At 37.4% G+C, this 19,769-nt stretch overlaps 1 protein-coding gene across 1 annotated transcript; it reads right to left on the bottom strand.

Annotated features, from left to right (window-relative positions):
- Positions 1-429: 429 nt before the first annotated feature.
- On the bottom strand, positions 430-867 carry LOC115972875. The gene has a single exon (XM_031093109.1). The coding sequence runs from the start codon at positions 865-867 to the stop codon at positions 430-432; it is 438 nt and encodes a 145-aa protein (XP_030948969.1).
- Between the last annotated feature and the right edge of the window lie 18,902 nt (positions 868-19,769).

Genomic DNA, 19,769 nt, shown 5'->3' with positions numbered 1-19,769 from the left:
AGAGCCGGTCCTTCCCGGAGTAGCAATGATGACATTTATCGTGCCTATGGGAGGTCTTAAGGATGTGTCTCTCTGGGGCTCCTGGTTTACCTGGCCTTGATGACTACTAGAAGGATGCAAAAGGTGCTTTAGTTTCCCTTTTCGGACCAGCTGATCTAGGTGGTTCCAAAGGTTTCTGCAGTCTTCTGTAGTATGTCCGTGGTCTTGGTGGTACTGACAATACAAACTCTAATTGCGCTTCATGGAGTCTCCAACCATCTTATTCAACCACTTGAAGAATAGCTCATTCTTGATTTTCTCCAAAACCTAATGTACCAATTCCTTGAAAATGGCATTAACCGTCTGTGTGTGGGCTGATCCGGATTGCCCTGCGAAATCTCTCCTCGGATGGTTATTGTTGTATCGGTCCAATTTGAAATCACTCCTCTTTTAAGAGATAACCTTCTCATTTCCTTTCCCTTGCAGCTGGTCCTCTTCCATTCTTTTGTATTTGTCAATCCGGTCCATAAGTTGACATACACTGGTGACAGGCTTGCCAGTCAAGGATTTCCTCAAGCCGTGCTTGATTGGGAGACCGCTTTTAAAAGTGCTGATGGAGACGTCGTCCATCTCATTATATATTTCCCAATATCTATCCGAGTATGCTTTTAGAGTTTCTCCCTCATGTATGGATAATGACAACAAAGAACTCAAAGGTCGAGGAACCCTGCTGTTCGTAATGAAGCGAGAGCCAAAAGCCTGGGTGAGCTGCTTATAGGAATCTATGGAGTTCGTTTTCAAGCTATTGAACCACCTCATTGCTACGGGTCCTAGGTTAGATAGGAAAACCTTGCACATCAAAGGTTCATTTTGGGAGTGGATGGCCATTTTTTGATTAAACTGGCTCACATGCTCTACAGGGTCCGTTCGACCATTATAAATGGTGAACGTAGGCTGATGGAACTGCCGAGGTACCTTAGCCCCTTCTATCTTGCGTGTGAAGGGTGACTTAGAAATCTAATCTAGAGCCTTACTTATGGCATCATTACCCAGGCCCCTACTAGATGGGCCCTTGTGTTTTCGTTTATAATGGTGCTCGTCTTCAAAAGAGAAGGTTTCGCTTGGAGGAGTTCTTGATCTTTGCCTGTAATTGTCGTTCTCTTCATCATTAGAAGATATGTCAGAACTAGAGGGAGATCGCCTTCGTTGTGCACGGCGCAGTTTCTTTTTCAAGTCATTAATCTCTTACTGCATGGCTCAGTTGTCATTTTGTCTCTGGGATACGAGATTGCCCACTTAGGAGTGGTTTTTGCTCATCTGGGTGGTATGCACACTCCCCTCTCGATTCCCTTCAATCTCCTGATTTTGTTCAAGTTCAGGGCCAGGAAAATTACCTTGTCATTGGGATCCAATGGGTTCTGTCCGTTGGGGACCTGCTTGGCGTGGGTTTTCTTGGTGTGGACCTGATCCTACCATGTCTAATTGTTGCACTCACTAACACACAAGTTCTCCCCACAGATGGCGCCACTTGTAGGGATTGGGTTTGAGCACTATTCCTAAGGGATAAGTGAATTCAAGCCCAGCAAGCCCAATACAATAAATTTGTAGAGAGTGGGTAGAAGAACTGGGCTTTAATGAGTGTAACAACAATTGAAGATGATTTAAAGAGTGAATAAGTAAAACAATTATAGACTTGAGCAAGCAATTCAATCCTCGGCACTAGTTTTGAGGAGCTTCAACTTATTATTACTGAATGATAGTGGCAATGGTTACAAAGTTAGTTCAGATTGCTACAGTGTCTTTTGGTAAAATCTCCGATCCCTTTTCTCATAGCTCCTTCTTCCTTATATATTACTTTCCTTTTTCATCTCCACCATACACGTGCAGGTCAGATCTATTGTTGTTGGTCTTTGTCACATCAACCTCCTTCCAAAGCTATTAGGTAATAGCTGTGAGTCTAAAAAGCCACTACTCAGCTATCATTTCCACATTAATACAGCCAGAGTGTTAGTTGTGGGGAATTTAATATGGAGGCAATAGCTTTTCCTGGAATTGCTTTGTCTGCATGCTCCAGTGTGCTTACTTGTTGTACCTATCTTTTTCTTTGGAATGCTTTGGAAGATTGTCTTTGTTGGTAAATCACTTTTCTTCTACCTCGGCTTTGGCTAGCCGAGGACAAAATTGTCCTTGGCATGTAAAAACACTTAAAAAAAAAAAACAAAAACAAACACAATTTTCCAAAACAAGCTATCAACTCAACATAAAGCACACACCTAAGCAAAGTCACAAAGCATAGGAAGTATTAATGCATGGACATGTTGTAATGCTTATGCATAAGTACCCTTTTTCACCCACACGTCACGTGCGTTTGGAGTGATATCCCTATAGGATTGGGTTCAAGAGTTAGGACTTTCAAACCTTCTAGTGAACTTTCCAAGCAGTTGGTAAGTGCTCCAATCATCTTCATCACGTCCATAATTCCGGGATCACCATTTCGACCTCTTGATGGCTCAACTTCCCAAGTCCTCTTGTCATTTCTTGGTCCTTTTTACAATCATGGAAGAGATTTTGTTCTGGCTTCAGACTTGACCACAGATTGATTACGAGGCTTGTACCACACCCGCTAGTCAGCCACATTCCTCTTCTTCTCAACATTTGCCTTCTCCATAGGAGGGGCCACTACAACCGGCTCTTTGGCCTTCACAAACTTCACTTTTTTGGAGATATTCACAGCTGAACTACTTTCTTCGATGTATCCCGATCCGGTTTTTTCAAAGAAGGTTTTTTGAGAGGAAAGGACATCATCAAGCTTCTTTGTGGATACTCGCTTTACCTTGACATTTGCTTGAACCACCTCAAGCTCAAGGAATTTCACCTTGGTGTAAGCTTTTGTTAGCTCGCCATTTAGCGTCTCAATCTCACACTTGGCCTCCTTGTATCTCACTAGGAGGCTTCGATATTCCTCCTCTACTTTCTTCATCTTCTTCACAGCCACCTTGGCCACCTTTGCATACTCTCCCGATTTCTCAAGGAGTGAGTTATAATTCTCTTGAAGACCGGCTATATCTTCATCTTCTTCAACATCTGATTCTTCCACAATTCCCATTGATTCGTCATCACTATGCTCCCTAAGTTCTTGCACAAGCAAATTCAAGTCCTCTGAGGACTCAACGTGAGCAATAGTCTGAGAAATTCCCTTCATCACAACTATCCTCCGAATCAGAGGTGGAGGAATTTGAGTCACTAAGAGTGGTGGCATAAGCCTTGCCCTTCGATCTCAAGTAATTTGTCAGTTTTTAGACCCCTTAAACAATTGATTAAACCTAGGTAATTAGCCAAGTTGTTACTTAGTCCAATTAAACAAGTCTAGGTTATCACAATAATAAAGATCAAATCATGCAAAGCAGCGGAAAATAAATAACACACGATATGATCACCCAGGAAACCAAACCGGTAAAAACCTGGGGAGGATTTGACCTAACTATCCTCAAGGTAAACTTGAATCCACTATCTTAAAAGAATCGAAGTTCATACAAAAGGACTTACAAGCACCCCTACTCGACTTCCTAATGCTACCAACCAGTAGAACTTACTAACACGACCACGTGCAAGCTCCGAATCCACGGACTCCTTCTTTCTTGGATGCCCACCAGCTACAAGCACCCCCGCTTGTGTATTCTTTAAGCTTTAATGGCAGCAACTATTTTGATCATCAAGGTGTAGAGAATATCTCCTCCTTGAAAACCCTAAGTTTGTGTAAAGGAAAGCTCCTCTAGATCTCACAAGAGATTTACACAAACCGCAATATGAGCAACACTAAAACGTGGCTAGGGTTTGCGTTTTATACTTAGGACAAATAAGAAACCCTAAAAACGTTTTAAAACAACTAGGGCTGAGTTGGAAAAATTCTACAGAAAAGCGATCTGTCCGAGCTTCGATTGGTCGAGCCTAAGCTTCGATTGATCGAGCCAGGCCGAAAGCCACAGTGCTTTCTGCTTTACACTCGATTCCAACTTTACATTGACATACAACTTTGAGCTAGCTTTAAACACTTCTAAACACATTGTTTTGATCATGGTTTGCCAACAATACAAATTAGAGTTCTAAATACATAAAGTCCTACACTTTAGAACCTAACAAACTCCCCCTTTGGCAATCCGTGACAAAACACAACTTAGAAGCTCAAAGTTTACAAAATGAAAAGCCCTTTACAAAATAATGCTCATAAACAAAATTCAATCCTAACTACTATCCATCAGTTGCAAGTGTAGACAGTAGCTCAATTGAATCAACCTGTATATTTCCTGAAACACTAAACAAAATGCATAACCGCATGTGTGGAAATAATACAAGTAAACAAAATAATTTCTTGATATCAAACAACACACAAATAAAGACATGTATCAATGAATAACTCATAAATATAAATCAATAAGCAGTTTGAAACAAGAAACAAATAAAGTAACTACAAAAACATAAAACTCCCCTTAACATGAATATCCCATCAAAAAACAAGGTAAGTGCTAAAAATGTTAAGTACACAGTGAAGCACCTAGATATAATCTAAAACTCCACAAGCTCCAACCAAAATCAAAAAGTCTCCCCCTGAAAACAAAAACCTACAAGTACTCCCCCTTTTTGTGACGGAATGCCAAAGGGCAAACAAGATATCCATCATCAAAAGGGATTTTGGTCTAAACTGCGCCAATTCCGCACGCAAGGCATGGATCTCATCAAGCACGTCCACCAAAATCTGTCCTTGAGCCGCCTGAACGGTTAAGACATGATCCAACGTGCGACGAATGTCTGAATCATCCGTAGCAGTCGGTGGAGGAACAGCAGCATCAGCATCAGCAGCAGCACCTGAAGGCTCAGCAGCAGCTGTACCTGTAGAAGAGGGAGGAGGGGGAACACTACTAGATGACACACCTCTAGGACGAGAAGGAGGAACTTTCAACTGAGCAGCCCTCTGACGAAGAAAGGTGGCACCTATGGGAGCTATCACATGAACAGGCTCACCTGACGGAAAACCATCTAGACTTAAATAGAGCAAAATCCTATGAATGAAAATAGGATGAATCAGTGCATGCCCTACGGTAGAACTCCTATGAACCTCGTTCAAGGAACGAAGGAACAAGTGAGGAAAACTGATGGACGCTCCAGAAGCAAAGGCGTACAAAAACACACATCGCTCTAAAGGGATGGTGTGGAAGTGAGAGATAGGCCACAAGGAATGACACACAATCCTAAAGAAGAGATAGGCAGTCTCGGTAAGCTCAGCGGACGTGATACGAGGATCAGAACCCCACTGGATAGATGACCCAGTGATATAAGACATGACAACATCTAAAGAGGGTGACTCGTTATAGGGATAGTCAGCATCCCGAACAACCGGCACCCCAAGAGCCTCAGCCACCACCCGAGGGGTAATGGTGAACTCTACATCTCGTATCCAACTCCTAACTAGGGTGTTGGAATCATAGATGTGGCAAGAGAGGTTCGAGTAGAACTCTCTAATCAGGGCAGTCGGAGGTGGATGATCTATCTCTACGAGAGGCAACCAACCCCTAGACTCAAAATTGGCCCTAATGGCCGGATCAAGCGCATCTAACACAACAGCTCACTCAGACCAGATCTTACGCCTACAGTTCAAGGTGTCATAGGCTTCTCTACACTTATCATTCTTAAACAGCTCTACTCTAGGTGGAGACTCAGAAGAAGTGGAAGTGGTCCTATGAGCTCTAGTTTTCCTAGGCATGGTGCTAAGATAAGGATCAAAACACAGAGCGAAAGAACAAAAACCAAAAAACCAAAACCAAGGGCAAACTGCAAGTTAGCACAAAAACAAAAAATAGAATCAAAATCTATATGATGCATGAACAAGTTTAAATGTCATGATGCATGTGCTAATGCAGTGAATTAAGTCAAAAAGGTTCAAATTACAAAATTGGCTTGACATAAAGGTTTTTAACACAAAAACCCCAAAATATAGAAACCACTTGATCAATTTTAAAAAAATTGACGAATTTGATCATTACACATGATATAATAACAACAATAATGACCAATTACATCAATTGGAGAAGCCAATTTCATCAATTTAAGCCAATTTGACAAAATCCCCAATTCGGATCAAATTCAAAACCCTAGAATTTTCAATTTTTCAAAAACCACAAAATTGATCAAATTAAACTATAGGGAACATCAATATAACATCATGGCACAAAAACCCATTGATCAATTACACAAGAAAAGTCTTGAATCATCAAAAACCCCAAACATTTTGAAGATGCCGAAAATACCCATGAGAATGCATGAAAATGCATGAAAACAAGAAAGAAACTTGAAAAAGAAGGGCAAAAGGGTCTTACCGGCTTCTAAGGACAAAAACCTTGCAAAAATCTTGAAGGAAAATGACAAAAAATTGATGGTGGAGCCAAGAGCCAACGCGGAGAGAGAGAGAAGCTTGAAAAAGTTTGAATAGTGACTTTGAAAAAGTCCTATTCTGCTTTTTAAAAAACTTGATACACGAGTTTCGATCGGTCGAAAATCAGCCTCGACCGGTCGAAACAGACAGAGGCTCCCTCTCTCAAAAATTTTAAAATTTTAAAAATTTCGATAAGTTGAAAAACAGAATGGACCGATCGAATCAGGCAGAGGCTCACCATATTTTTCAGGAAAAACACAATTTTTGAAAAACAAATTGATTTAACTCAAAGCATTGAAATTTAAGAACAAAAATGCATGAGTATGAGATGATATGATTTTCCAAACAAGGATATTAAGCCCAATATTCCCAAAAACAAAATTTTGCATTCTCCACAAATTTTCAAGCAACAAATTTAGTTTGCACATAATTTGAAGTGATTGCAAAAACTTGGTTGGTCAGACCATAAACACACACAATAACATGTACAATGTTTAGCAACGAGTAACTCATGTAGTGTGTGCGACTAGCAAAGACATGAGATACATGTGAGGTGATATGTGAATAGCAATCAATCACAAAGTCTACAAAATTCATCACAAAGAATTTAAAAGAGACTATCACCTAAAGAGTTGCATCATATAACTCCCACATCTCCTAGATCATAAGCTTGCAATCATGTAAGTTTCTTGTATTTATGTCTCATAATATACATTCCAATTTTAAGTTTATGTGAGTTTGGCATCAAGCCTAATAGTACACACCAATTAGATTTTAAGAATTAAGCACTTTTACCGAGGAAGTAATAGTACACACCAACTTGCAGATAGTACACAAAATTCATACGATTTTTTTTCCTTTTCTTTTCTTTCTAAAGAATTTTGCATTTGTTTCTTCGCTCTCTTAATAAGCTCTCTACATGTTTTTTTGCATACACACAATATGATCACTCAGGAAACCAAACCGGTAAAAACCTGGGAAGGATTTGACCTAGCTATCCTCAAGGTAAACTTGAATCCACTATCTTGAAAGAATTGAAGTTCATACAAAAGGACTTACAAGCACCCCCGCTCGACTTCCTAATGCTACCAACCAGTAGAACTTACTGACACGACCACGTGCAAGCTCCGAATCCACGGACTCCTTCTTTCTTGGATTCCTACCAGCTACAAGCACTCCCGCTTGTGTATTCTTTAAGCTTTAATGGCAGCAACTGTTTTGATCATCAAGGTGTAGAGAATATCTCCTCCTTGAAAACCCTAAGTTTGTGTAAAGGAAAGCTCCTCTAGATCTCACAAGAGATTTACACAAACCGCAATATGAGCAACACTAAAACGTGGCTAGGGTTTGCCTTTTATACTTAGGACAAATAAGAAACCCTAAAAACGTTTTAAAACAACTAGGGCTGAGTTGGAAAAGTTCTGCAGAAAAGTGATCTGCCCGAGCTTCGATCGGTCGAGCCTAAGCTTCGATCGATCGAGCCAGGCCGAAAGCCACAGTGCTTTCTGCTTTACACTCGATTCCAACTTTACATTGACATACAACTTTGAGCTAGTTTTAAACACTTCTAAACACATTGTTTTGATCATGGTTTGCCAACAATACAAATTAGAGTTCTAAATACATAAAGTCCTACACTTTAGAACCTAACATAATTAGGACATTCCTTTTTGAAATGGCCATGCCCATTAAACTCAAAACAAGTGACTCCTTAAGTAGTTTGGGACTCCTTCCCTTCTCTCATTTTGAAGTCCTTCTTCTCCTTTCCGGAACTCATGAATTTCCCTTTATCACCAAATTTCTCACTATTCTTGAACTTTTGAAATTTGCAGAAATTCTTTGCAAGGTAGGCAACATCCTTTTCGACTACATCCTCATCTGATGAACCATGAGATTCTACCCTTTCATTTATTGTCTTAAGAGCAAGTGATTTGCTCTTTCTTTGATTTGGCAATGAAAGCTCATACATTTAGAGAGAACCAATCAGCTCTTGGACTTTGATTTCATCAAGGTCCTTACTCTCCTCAATTGCAATCACCTTTGCACGGAAGCTCTCTGGCAATGAATGAAGAATTTTTTGTACAACTTTTGAGTCCTCCGTTTTCTCTCCCAAGTTAAATTTGCTGATGACCACTTCATTCAGCTTGCTATAGAAAGAGTCAAAAGACTCATCCTCACTCATTTTTAGCTCCTCAAACCGAGTGGTCAGCATCTACAACTTGGTGTCTTTAACTTTCTTCATTCCCTCGTACGTGGTCTCCAATATCTACCATGCCTTCTTGGCAATGGTAATGTAAGAAATCCGGTAGAACTCATCTGGAGACACGTGACAAAAAATAGCATTAAGTGCTTTGCTATTAGCATTTGATGCCGCGAGGGCTGCCTTATCCCATGTGGATTTGGCTGCCTCCGGCTTTGTCCAACCTATTTCAACGGGATCCCAAACAGTCTCATCTATTGAACATAGTAATACTCTCATCTGCACCTTCCAAAAGGCATAGTTGCTACCAATCTAAACCAAATAAGCATATAACAGAATTGATAACCAATCTAAACCAAATAAAATCACATCCACAGTAGAAATTAAATGGCAAATATAAAGGGAAGAGAGATGCAAACACAAGGATAACACAACGATGTGTTATCGAAGAGGAAACCGAAGCCCTCGGCATAAAACCTCTCCACTGCCCTCCAAGCGGTAAATAATCCACTAAAGAATGTAGTTGGGATACATGAACAACAGAAGACCCTCCAAGCTTAATCTACCCAGTGTACCGAAGCCCTCCAAGGTCCTACTCCAATGAGGTTACACCGAACCTATTTCTTCTTTAGCTTACCGGATTCCGCTATAGCCCATAGCATCGACCAATATGAAATTGGTCCCTTCCTAACTACTTCCCAAGCACCAAATGGCCTTCTCAAAGATGTGGGTATGGTGAGAAAAGGTTTTGGTAATGTACCTCTCAAGGATGTAACAATAGAGAGGCTAAGAGTAAAGGAATATGAAAAGTCTCTATGTGAAGATTGGGGATAAGTTAATCTTGTTTTTCTCTAAGGTTTCTCTCTCAATATTCTCTCTGGAAGCTCTCTACAATTCGTGGGTATAAGGGGTATTAATACTTGTATGTGTTTGGAATGCGAAAAGTCAGTTTTTCCAAAACAGAGCTGGTTGGCGACTTGACTGAGCCACGAGTTCCATCCACAAGGTAACTGAACGGCTAGACTGGACTTTTTGTCCTGTAGTGCTACAGTTGGCATGACGGTTCAACTTCTCTGCATGCTTGGCATGTCTGCAACTTTTGACGGCTTGTAAGCCGCGAGTTACCTGCGAGATCCAATCGCGAGTCCCTGATTCTTTGCACAATATTGAGCATTTCTTCACACTCTCTCACACACTACCCTTACATGATTCTCACCTAAATACAAGGTTACTAATTGCTAAAATACAAGCAAATTTGGCACGGAATAAAGCCAACAAGATGGTTGATAAAATTCAACCTTACACCTTGAACCCGACCTTGAACCTGTCAAGAAGGACTCTCGTCTAATGCCCAACATACACATCTCTGGAGACATCATAGTTCCCTGCAGAGAAGCCTTGAGCAGCTTCAAACCCTAACAATAAGCTAGATACAAGAGAAAATAGTTATTTTACCACAATCTAGTAGAAAAATAAAAGTCACAATTTCAAATTTCCCCATATTTTATTTCTTTTTCTTCTTTTGAAAATAATAAAAGATGAAAAATTAAGGAGAACAATTTCATACTTTATTATTTATGTACGGTGCTTTTCCATATTTTTCATAACTATAATTTTACAAATTTGTTTAGTCTACAATATAATATAATGGAATGTAAACTAATAATTTTTTAACAAAAAAAATCACTACTATGGAATAAAAAAACGAAAAGATCGAAAAGCAAAAGTTATAAAAGAAGTAATACATTATACGCATACACAGAAAGTTATGAAAGAACTGACGTGTATATATACCTCATCCATGCCCATATCATCTATCTCCTCTTGAAAATTTTATTTGGAAGCTCAGCAGATGGCAGCAAAGGAAGTAATTCTTTGAAGCCAACGGTACAAGAGCATAATGGGGACTCTTCACGGGACTCGAAATTCCATGATCCAAAAACCAACTCCTCCAATGAAATCAGTTTTTAGATGACAGCCACAATATTTATTCGTTTACCATATCTGAAAGTAGCAAATGTGTAAGATTAGGCTACTGTCCAAAGACAATAAAAATGAATGGTAGTAGTTGGACACGAACTGCTTTAGAGGATGAGGTGTTTAAGGTGAATAAAGCAATGAGGTTAGTCTCTAAAAGCATTATTTCTGGTTTGAGAAGCTTAATGAGAGTTTCTACTCGTAGGTGGAGAATGTTGACGAAGAAGTCGATGAATTCTTTGCTTGCTTCGGCGAAGAGAACTCGGTTATTGCTTGTGTATGTAGAGCCTCATGCTCACTTTGAAAGATGGCATAGGCAGAGTTGTTTGCATTTTTACTGAGTATTTATGAAAATTTGATGTGGCTGTCTTTTTTTTTCTTTTTTCTTCTGAGAAACAAACACGGAGAGGGATAGGGCAATGTAGATATATATATATATATATATATATAATAGTAGAAGCTGAGAGAAAGTTGGTTCCTACAATTAAGGAGGTATTGACAAATAGGAAAAAATGCCCACGGATTGCTTTAGAGGATGAGGTGTTTAAGGGGAATAAAGCAATGAGGTTGGTCTCTAAAAGCATTATTTCTAGTTTGAGAAGCTTAATGAGAGTTTCTACTGGTAGGTGGAGAATGTTGACAAAGAAGTTGACGAATTCTTTGCCTACTTCGGCGAAGAGAACTCGGTTACTGCTTGTGTATGTAGAGCCTCATGCTCACTTTGAAAGATGGCATAGGCAGAGCTGTTTGCATTTTTACTGAGTATTTATGAAAATTTGATGTGGCTGTGTTCCTTTTTTCTTCTGAGAAACAAACACGGAGAGGGATAGGGAAATGTAGATCTATATCTATATCTATATCTATCTATATATATATAAAATAGTAGAAGCTGAGAGAAAGTTGGTTCCTACAATTAAGGAGGTATTGACAAATAGGAAAAAAAATGCCCCTTAAAATGCTACCGCATGCACAACTTTTAAGTAAAACAGCCGCACGTTACAACATCATGGCCTTTCAAAACTCTGCCACGCTTAGAGAAAGTTGGTTCCTACAATTAAGGAGGTATTGACAAATAGGAAAAAATGCCCCTTAGAGCATCCACATCAGTCCGTGGATAATCTTTCAAAATACAAAAAACTACTCTTTTTACACATTCTGACCCAGAAATGCTCCACATCAGTGCTGCTAAAATTGTGTAAAAATGTGTATATCTCTACACGAGCTACAGTAACCGTGTAAATATACACGGTTACTGTAGCTCGTCCATTTATTATTTTATTAATTTCTCGTTCGCTCCCTTTTTTCTCTCTCTTCTCCATGCTCAACAAACTCAGTAACTTCCCCACTCCTCATCTTCTTCTTTTTCCTCAGATGCACACAAACACACCCACACACAAACACATCTACACAGAAAAATCAACACAGAGATACACTTGCTAAAAAAAAAAAAAAAAAAAAAAAAATAGAGATACACAAACACACCCACACACAAACAAACCCAAACGGAAAAACAAAAAAGAGACAGATCGGTGCTTATCGAAACGATCGGAGCTCGTGGGTCTCGCTTGATCAGAGCTCATGGGTATGGGTCTTACCTGATCGGAGCTAGGGAGATCGGTGCTTGTGGATCGGAGCTAGGGAGAACTGAGCTATGGATCGGTGCAGCTGTGGATCGGAGCTATGGATCGGTGCAGCTGTGGATCGATGCTTGTGATCGGAGTTGTGATCGGAGCTATGGATCAGTGTTGTGGATCGGAGCTGTGGATCGTTGCTGCTGTGGATCAATGCTTGTGATCAGAGCTATGGATCGGTGCTGTGGATCTGAGCTGTGGATCGGTGCTGCTGTGGATCAATGCTCGTGATCGGAGCTATGATCGGAGCTGTGGATCAGTGTTGTGGATCAGTGCTTGTGGCCGAGGGAAGAGATTAAGTTTCAAATAAATGTTGTTAGGACAACTTAAAAAACAAGATGAAGAGGAAAATCTTTATTGATCATGCAAATCTTTGTGTTCAATAACTATATTCTCTAAAATCCACAACCTTTAAAAAAACCTTAGCCAATTAGTTATAACTTATGAGATTTCAATTAACATTTTTTCCAAATCATGTGTTGATGCTAGGTTATTTCTGTCTTTTAGAAGAACCCTTGCACATTGGCATCATTATCTGAACAACTAACCATCACTCCCTTACATATTTTACCGTCACATTAAGTATAATATATTAAGTTGATTTTTTTCTAACTCATAAAATGATCCCACGCATTGCGCAGGTTAAACGCTAGTATATATAGAGTAGAGAGATGTAAAGTGTAGAAGAAAACAAAAGTTGCAGATTAATTAGAGGCACTTTGTAGTTAATATATTTTTGCTTTTCAACCAACCAGATGTACATAGGAAAGCAGCAACAGTGCAGAGGTTGACGAAACTTGGCACGGTAGTAACTGTTTAAAATTAAAAAAAGAAAAAAAAAGGATAAAAGGCTACTCTATAAACCAAAATACTATTTAAAATACTCTTTATTGAGATATAAGATTTGTTGTACCGGTCAAATACTATTCGTTTATTATGTTTGCTTAGGATTTAATATTTCTTATTTATTTTATGAAAATTATAATATGAAAAATATATTTAAAAATAGATCTACCATAAAGGGGGAAGGGGACTCACAACTGAATGGAAGAGACGGCACAACTGAAGGGAAGAGACGAAAGCACAGTGTATAATATAGTGAATGTAATGTACGTAAATTAAAAATAAATAACTTGAAAGTAAGAACAATAGTAAGGCGATAGAACCAGCCAAGCAGTATATATGAAAATAGTTCAAAGTAAATGAAAGCAATTTAAAACCATCCGTTATGTCGGTAATCCGTCCAAGGTGGCGGTAGCAACAAGTAGAATAATGAACATAAAACTGAAAATACTTGTTATTGAAAGTAGAATAAACACTTACAGTAGTAGTGAATACAAGATCTCAACAGTACAAGTTAACAGTTACAAAGCTTGAACTAGTCCTAGTTATAAGGTTTGTAGTGAACAAGGTAGTAGTAGTAGAAGTATGGTGAATTCTCTTTCTATGAAGGCTTCCTAAGGGAAGAAAATTTTGTGGTAAAAACTTGTTCTAAACTTAAGGGACAGCCCCCCTTAAATAGGCAAAATCAAAGTGAACAATGTCATGAATAGTGACAGATGAACAGTGTCGAGTGAACAGTGACAGGTGAATAGTGATAGATGAATAGTGACAAATGAATAGTAAAAGAGAATTTCTCTTCTTTTTGATTTAAGATTGTGAGGAATCCTCAAGATTGTAGGGAATCCTCCGTAGAGATCAGCAAGAGGACTACAAATTTATGGACAAGACCACATTATTGGTGTCCTTTGGTGACAAAAGAAACCAATAAAAGAAAGAAACCAATAAGCATATTCTTCAGTTGTCTTCAAATGAGCAATAGTCTTGGGAATCTTCAAAAGCATCATATTGTTGGGAAACAGCTTTTAGCAGTGGTAAATATTGAAATGTTTTGGCCATTGTGCAGGCCAGACAAATAGGAGAATCAAAATCTTCCGCCAAATCCAGGGTATCTTGAAATAGTTTCGGATTTTTAGCAACATATTATTTTGGCCTTTGTGCAAGCCAAGCGAATAAAGTAGTAGCAGTCTTGAAACAGTAGTAACCTTAGGAATAAACTCATCAATTAGTGGAAGGAGCATCGAATGGATATCCATCAAAAGGACCTTGTGGAGAATCACATCCATGCTCATGGTAAATAGCATACTGATTATAGAATCCGCAATATAAAATTGGCTTAAACATTGGAGTTTTCCCTAGGATGAGAAGACTTCTTAGATTACAATGATCCGCAAATGAGCAATGGCATCAGAATATGGTCTGGGACCAAAGACAGAAATCCTATCAAATGATAATTTTTCCACAAATTCTAAGTAACATTAATAATTTGGTTATTAAAACAATTTCTCCAACATTCTGCAAGAGCAAAAGGATCATCAAAGGACAATTGAGAATTTCCTTCAAACCATGGCCCTTGGTGAGTGTGACCATTAATGAGAATGAGATGCTTTGAGGGCTGGACGTTCATCCAGTTATCTCTTTCCCATTTCGGCAACGTACTCCGACATCTGATGGAAACAAAAGGACTGTTAAATCCTTTAATAGCATCTTGAATAATTTGTGGGAGTTGGCTAGCTTGATAATGGCTTGTTAATTTTTTGGACCTGATAAAGCCATATTCAAACATTTGGGAAAGCCAGTTAGGGTCCCTATCATCATCATCATCTGACTTATCAGCAACATATGAACCATCATCATAATTTATCAAGAGGCTAGGAAATGGGTGTTTCTTTTCATATACTCTGAGAGTACTCCTAAAGTGTTCTTCCCAATCAAGCTGAATAAAGAATTATCACCTTCGTCTAATTCATCAGGATCAAGAATAGTGGCTGTAATAAGTTTCTTAAAACATTTGAACCATAGGTCGAAAGACCTAAACATAGCCTTGCTCCTCAGAATATGGGATTGTATATCTGATGGCAAGTTGGCAAAAGCACTTCTTATCATAGATTGGGTCTTAAGACTCAATCTAGCATAATCAGTGCCCATTATAGTCATTTTATCCTTTGAATGGATATCCTCTTTGCCAAAGAGATGACTAATGTAGGGATCATTTGTAATATTTGGATGGCTTCTAAAAGCCTCATTTTCTGAAACAAGAATATTTCCTAGAACAAAGTTTGAAATAAGGTCATTTTCTAAAGCAAGGATTTTTTTTGAAATAAGGTTAGCATAGTGGCTTATATAAGCTTCATTTTGAGATATAAGATTAACAAGGTGGATTTCGAGAGCTTGGAGGGTTTTTTCAAACAGGGAACGATGGTTTCTAGTAAAAGTAGTGTAGAGATTATCAAGAATATATTTTATGGAATCTGGTAATTCACTATAGACTCGATTATGAAATTGTAAGGATTTGGATAAGACTTCCTATAAAGCAATTATCATATCACCACTGGAATATGTCATTTTAGCTGGGACATATCCCTGAAGGGATGTTGATCCGCTAGGTTTTTCCCCAGAAGATGCACCTTCATGCATTTCAAAAGGTCCTACTGGAGTCTTTTGTTTTAAGAATAGTCCTGTGTAGGAGCTTTTCCCTTGTTTTTCTTGTCCATAATAATCCACTTACTAGTGGTATAAAAATGAATATTATTATTATCCCACTTATTAGTGGTATTTATCCACGCATCATTGTCCAATTCTTGCAAAGAATCATTGATAATGTTAGGATAATTGATAGTATTTAACATTTTGGTACTATGAATATTACCTCTAAAATCATCTGTGAAATAATGGCAAGAACCTATCATTAGGTCTTGAATAGGTACATTAATAGGAAAGTCGTCATCATAAGACAAATCATCAATGAGTATTCTCTCATGCCCATAAGCATTAAGAGCATTAGAGCAAACATCATCAATCAACATGTTAATAATTATGGATTGCAACAATTTATCTGAAATTTGTTCCACAATTTCCTTGTATCTAACTTCTTGCTGAAGGTAGTTGAGATTTTTAATTTTAGCATGAATCATGTTTGAAGTAGCATCAGTGTCAATTTCAAATTTTGAAGCAAATTTGAACTTTACTTTCTGTCCAAAAGGATCAGTAGTAATTCCATCATGTTCCATAAGAAAAGGATACAAAGCATTTATAAAAGGCAAACCAAGAATCACTTTATCAGTCCTGTTTTTAACAAGAACAGAAGGAATCTTGAAATAGACATTATCATGGCACGCATGAGCATTATTCAATTCATACTTAATTTTCATCTGAGAACCATTAGAAGAAACCAATCTTTCAATAGATTTTTCAAAATATTTTGAAGGAATCAATCCTTCTTGGATACAGTTCATATCCGCACCAGAATCAATCATAGCAGTAACAATGAAATGATAATAAGGAGAAACAACAATTTTAACTTTTGTAAACTATTTTGGAGGAAGTATTTTATTAACAAGAGCAAGTTGAGGATCAGTGAAAGTATCAGGAATACCTTTATTAGAAAGAAGAGCCTGTTGATTGGATTCATCTCCATCTTTGTGCTCATCAGGTTCACTATCAGATTTATCAGATTGTTGTTTTTCAAGGTTTTTATCAACTTTTAACATTATTAGTTCTTGTTTAAGATTATTGTTGTCACTTTTAATATTTTTAAAATCATGTTTTAATTTGCTTATCTGTTGTTTAACAATATTAATTTCATGTTGTAAATCATTAACAGTTAAATCTTTGGATTTCTTTTTATTAAATCTTTCCAAAGTTTCTTCAAAGCTTGTAGTTGATTTTAGTTTTTTATCAGTTTCATTTTTTACCAAATTTTTCTTGAACTTATCCAAATATTCTTTTTGTAATTCAGGATTTTGAATTTGATTTATCAGTTGAATTATTAATTTTTCATTCTCTTCACTTTTAGTGAGGGTTTTAACAGATTTAATAACATTGCAACAAGAATCTTGGAAACCAATTTTAATATTAGGAGAATCAGAAGAATCAATAGCAGATTGATAGCAAGAATCAGAAGAAGAAGAAAAATCATCTTCCAAGGACTTAAACGGATTGTTTGATTCAAGGATTCTGAATAATTCTTCTTGCTCTTTATCAAACTCGCTAAGCTCCACTACCTATAAAGCCATCTGTCCTACAGTCTCGGGGCTATTCATGGCTCTTCTTAGGGGCTTGTCCGTAAAGACATTGATGGTATGTGCTTGGAACTACGGCTTGAGTTTTCGTGCTGCTGTTATTTATGCAAGCACCAACTTCTCCATCTGAGGATACCTCTCTTTTGCTCCTCGGAGTGCTCAGCTTGTAAAGTAGACTAGTCTCTGAGATCCGTTTTCCTCCCTCACCAAAGCTGCGCTAACAGCGGCTTGTGAAACAGCTACGTATAGGTAGAGTTCTTCTCCTGGCTTGGATGGACTGAGCAATGGGGGAGATGAAAGATATGCCTTTAAGTTTTCAAACGCCACCTGGCATTCATCCGTCCACTCAAATGATTTTTTTAGACTGCAGAAGAAACATGTGGAAAATTCAATAGAGAGGAAAAAAAAAAAAAAAAAAAACTCGTGTATAATTTGTACGAAAATGCTCTCTTGTTTGACTGGCCAAGAATTTTGATTGGAATACAATGTTGACATTTTTGCTCCAAAACTTGCAGATAGCATAATTACTGGTCCAAGAAAAAAATGAAAAATTATTTTCAAAAAAAAAATTCTGGGTAAATTCTGTACGAAAATGCTCCTAGTTCCAACTGGTCAAGAATTTCGACCAGAATGCAATGCCGCCATTTTTGCATGAAAACTTGTAGATGGTATATTTAGAGGTCTCATAAACAATTTTAAAATTCTATCGAGGAAAAAAAAAACTCGTATAATATTTGTACGAAAATGCTTTTGTCTGTGGTCAAGAATTTTGATAGGAATACAATGTCGCCATTTTTGCAACGAAACTTGCTGATAGCATAATTTGTGGTCCAGGAAAAAAATGAAAAATCCATTTGAAAAAAAAAAAATTTGGGTAAATTCTGCACGAAAATGCCACTAGTTCCAACTGGTCTAGAATTTTTTCCGGAATGTAATGTCGCCATTTTTGCATGAAAACTTGTGATGGTATATTCAGAGGTCGTGGAAACAATTGGAATATTATATTGAAAAAAAAAACTCGGAAAAAATTTGAACGAAAATGCCCTTTTGTCCAACTAGTCAACAATTTTGACTGGAAAACATTATCGTCGTTTTAGCCACAAAACTTGCAGATAGCATATTTAGTGTTCCAAGAAAAAAATGGGAAATTAGTTCGAGAGGAAAAAAAATTCGTTTAAAATTTGTTCGAAAATACTCCTAGTTCCGACAGGTCAAGAATTTCGACAGAATGCAATGTCTCTATTTTTGCCCGAAAACTTGTAGATAGTATATTCAGAGGTCTCAAAAACAAGTGGAAAATTCTATAGAAAAAAAAAATAACTCGGATAAGATTTTTACGAAAATGACCTTTTGTCTGACTGGTCAAGAATTTTGACTAGAATACGATGTCATCATTTTTGCAGCAAAACATGTAGATAGCATAATTAGTTGTCCATGAAAAAAATGAAATTTTTTTTAAAAAAAAAAATTTGGGTAAATTCTGTACAAAAATGCCCATAGTTCCAACTGGTCAAGAATTTCAACCAGAATGCAATGTCGTCATTTTTACGTGAAAACTAGTAGATAGTATATTCAGAGGTCGCAAAAACAATTGGAATATTCTATAGAGGAAAAAAAAAACTCGTATAATATTTGTCTGAAAATGCCCTTTTGCCCGACTGGACAAGAATTTTGACAGGAATACAATATTGTCGTTTTTGTAGCTAAACATGAAGATAGCATATTTTGGGGTCCATGAAAAAAACGTGAAATTCTTTCGGAAGAAAAAAAAAATCGTTTAAAATTTGGTCGAAAATACCACTAGTTCCGACAAGTTAGGAATTACGACAAAATGCAATGTCTCCATTTTTACACGAAAACTTGTAGATTGTATATTCAGAGGTCTCACAAACAAGAGGAAGATTCTATAGGAAAAAAAATATAAAAATAAAAAAATTACTCAAAATTTTTTTACAAAAATGCCCTTTTGTCCGACTGGTCAAGAATTTTGACTAGAATACAATGTCGTCGTTTATGCAACAAAACATGCAGAAAGCATATTTAGCGGTACATTAAAAAAATAAAAATTCTTTTAAAAAAAAATTGGGTAAATTCTGTACAAAAATGCCCCTAGTACCAACAGGTCAAGAATTTTGACCAGAATGCAATGTCACCATTTTTGTATGAAAACTTGTAGAGAGTATATTTAGAGGTCTTAGAAACAATTGCCAAAATTCTATTGAAAAAAAAAATGAAAAACTCTGATAAAATTTGTACGAAAATGCCCTTTTGTCCAACTGGTCAAGAATTTTTACTAGAACACAATATCGTTGTTTTTGCAGCAAAACATGCAGATAGCATATTTAGGGGTCCATGAAAAAAATTGGAAATTCTTTTGAAAAAAAAAGAAAATCATTTAAAATTTGTTCGAAAATACCACTAGTTCCGACAAGGCAAGAATTACAACTAGAATGCAATTTCCTTGTTTCTGCAAG

This window comes from Quercus lobata, unplaced genomic scaffold (genome assembly GCF_001633185.2).
Source record: "Quercus lobata isolate SW786 unplaced genomic scaffold, ValleyOak3.0 Primary Assembly Scq3eQI_107, whole genome shotgun sequence".
Taxonomy (NCBI): domain Eukaryota; kingdom Viridiplantae; phylum Streptophyta; class Magnoliopsida; order Fagales; family Fagaceae; genus Quercus; species Quercus lobata.
The sequence above is the reverse complement of the archived record's forward strand: the minus strand, read 5'-3'. Positions and strand labels throughout refer to the sequence as shown.

Coding starts and splice junctions, on each gene's coding strand:
- LOC115972875 (XM_031093109.1), bottom strand. CDS start 867: ATGGCCATCCACTCCCAAAATGAACCTTTGATGTGCAAGGTTTTCCTA.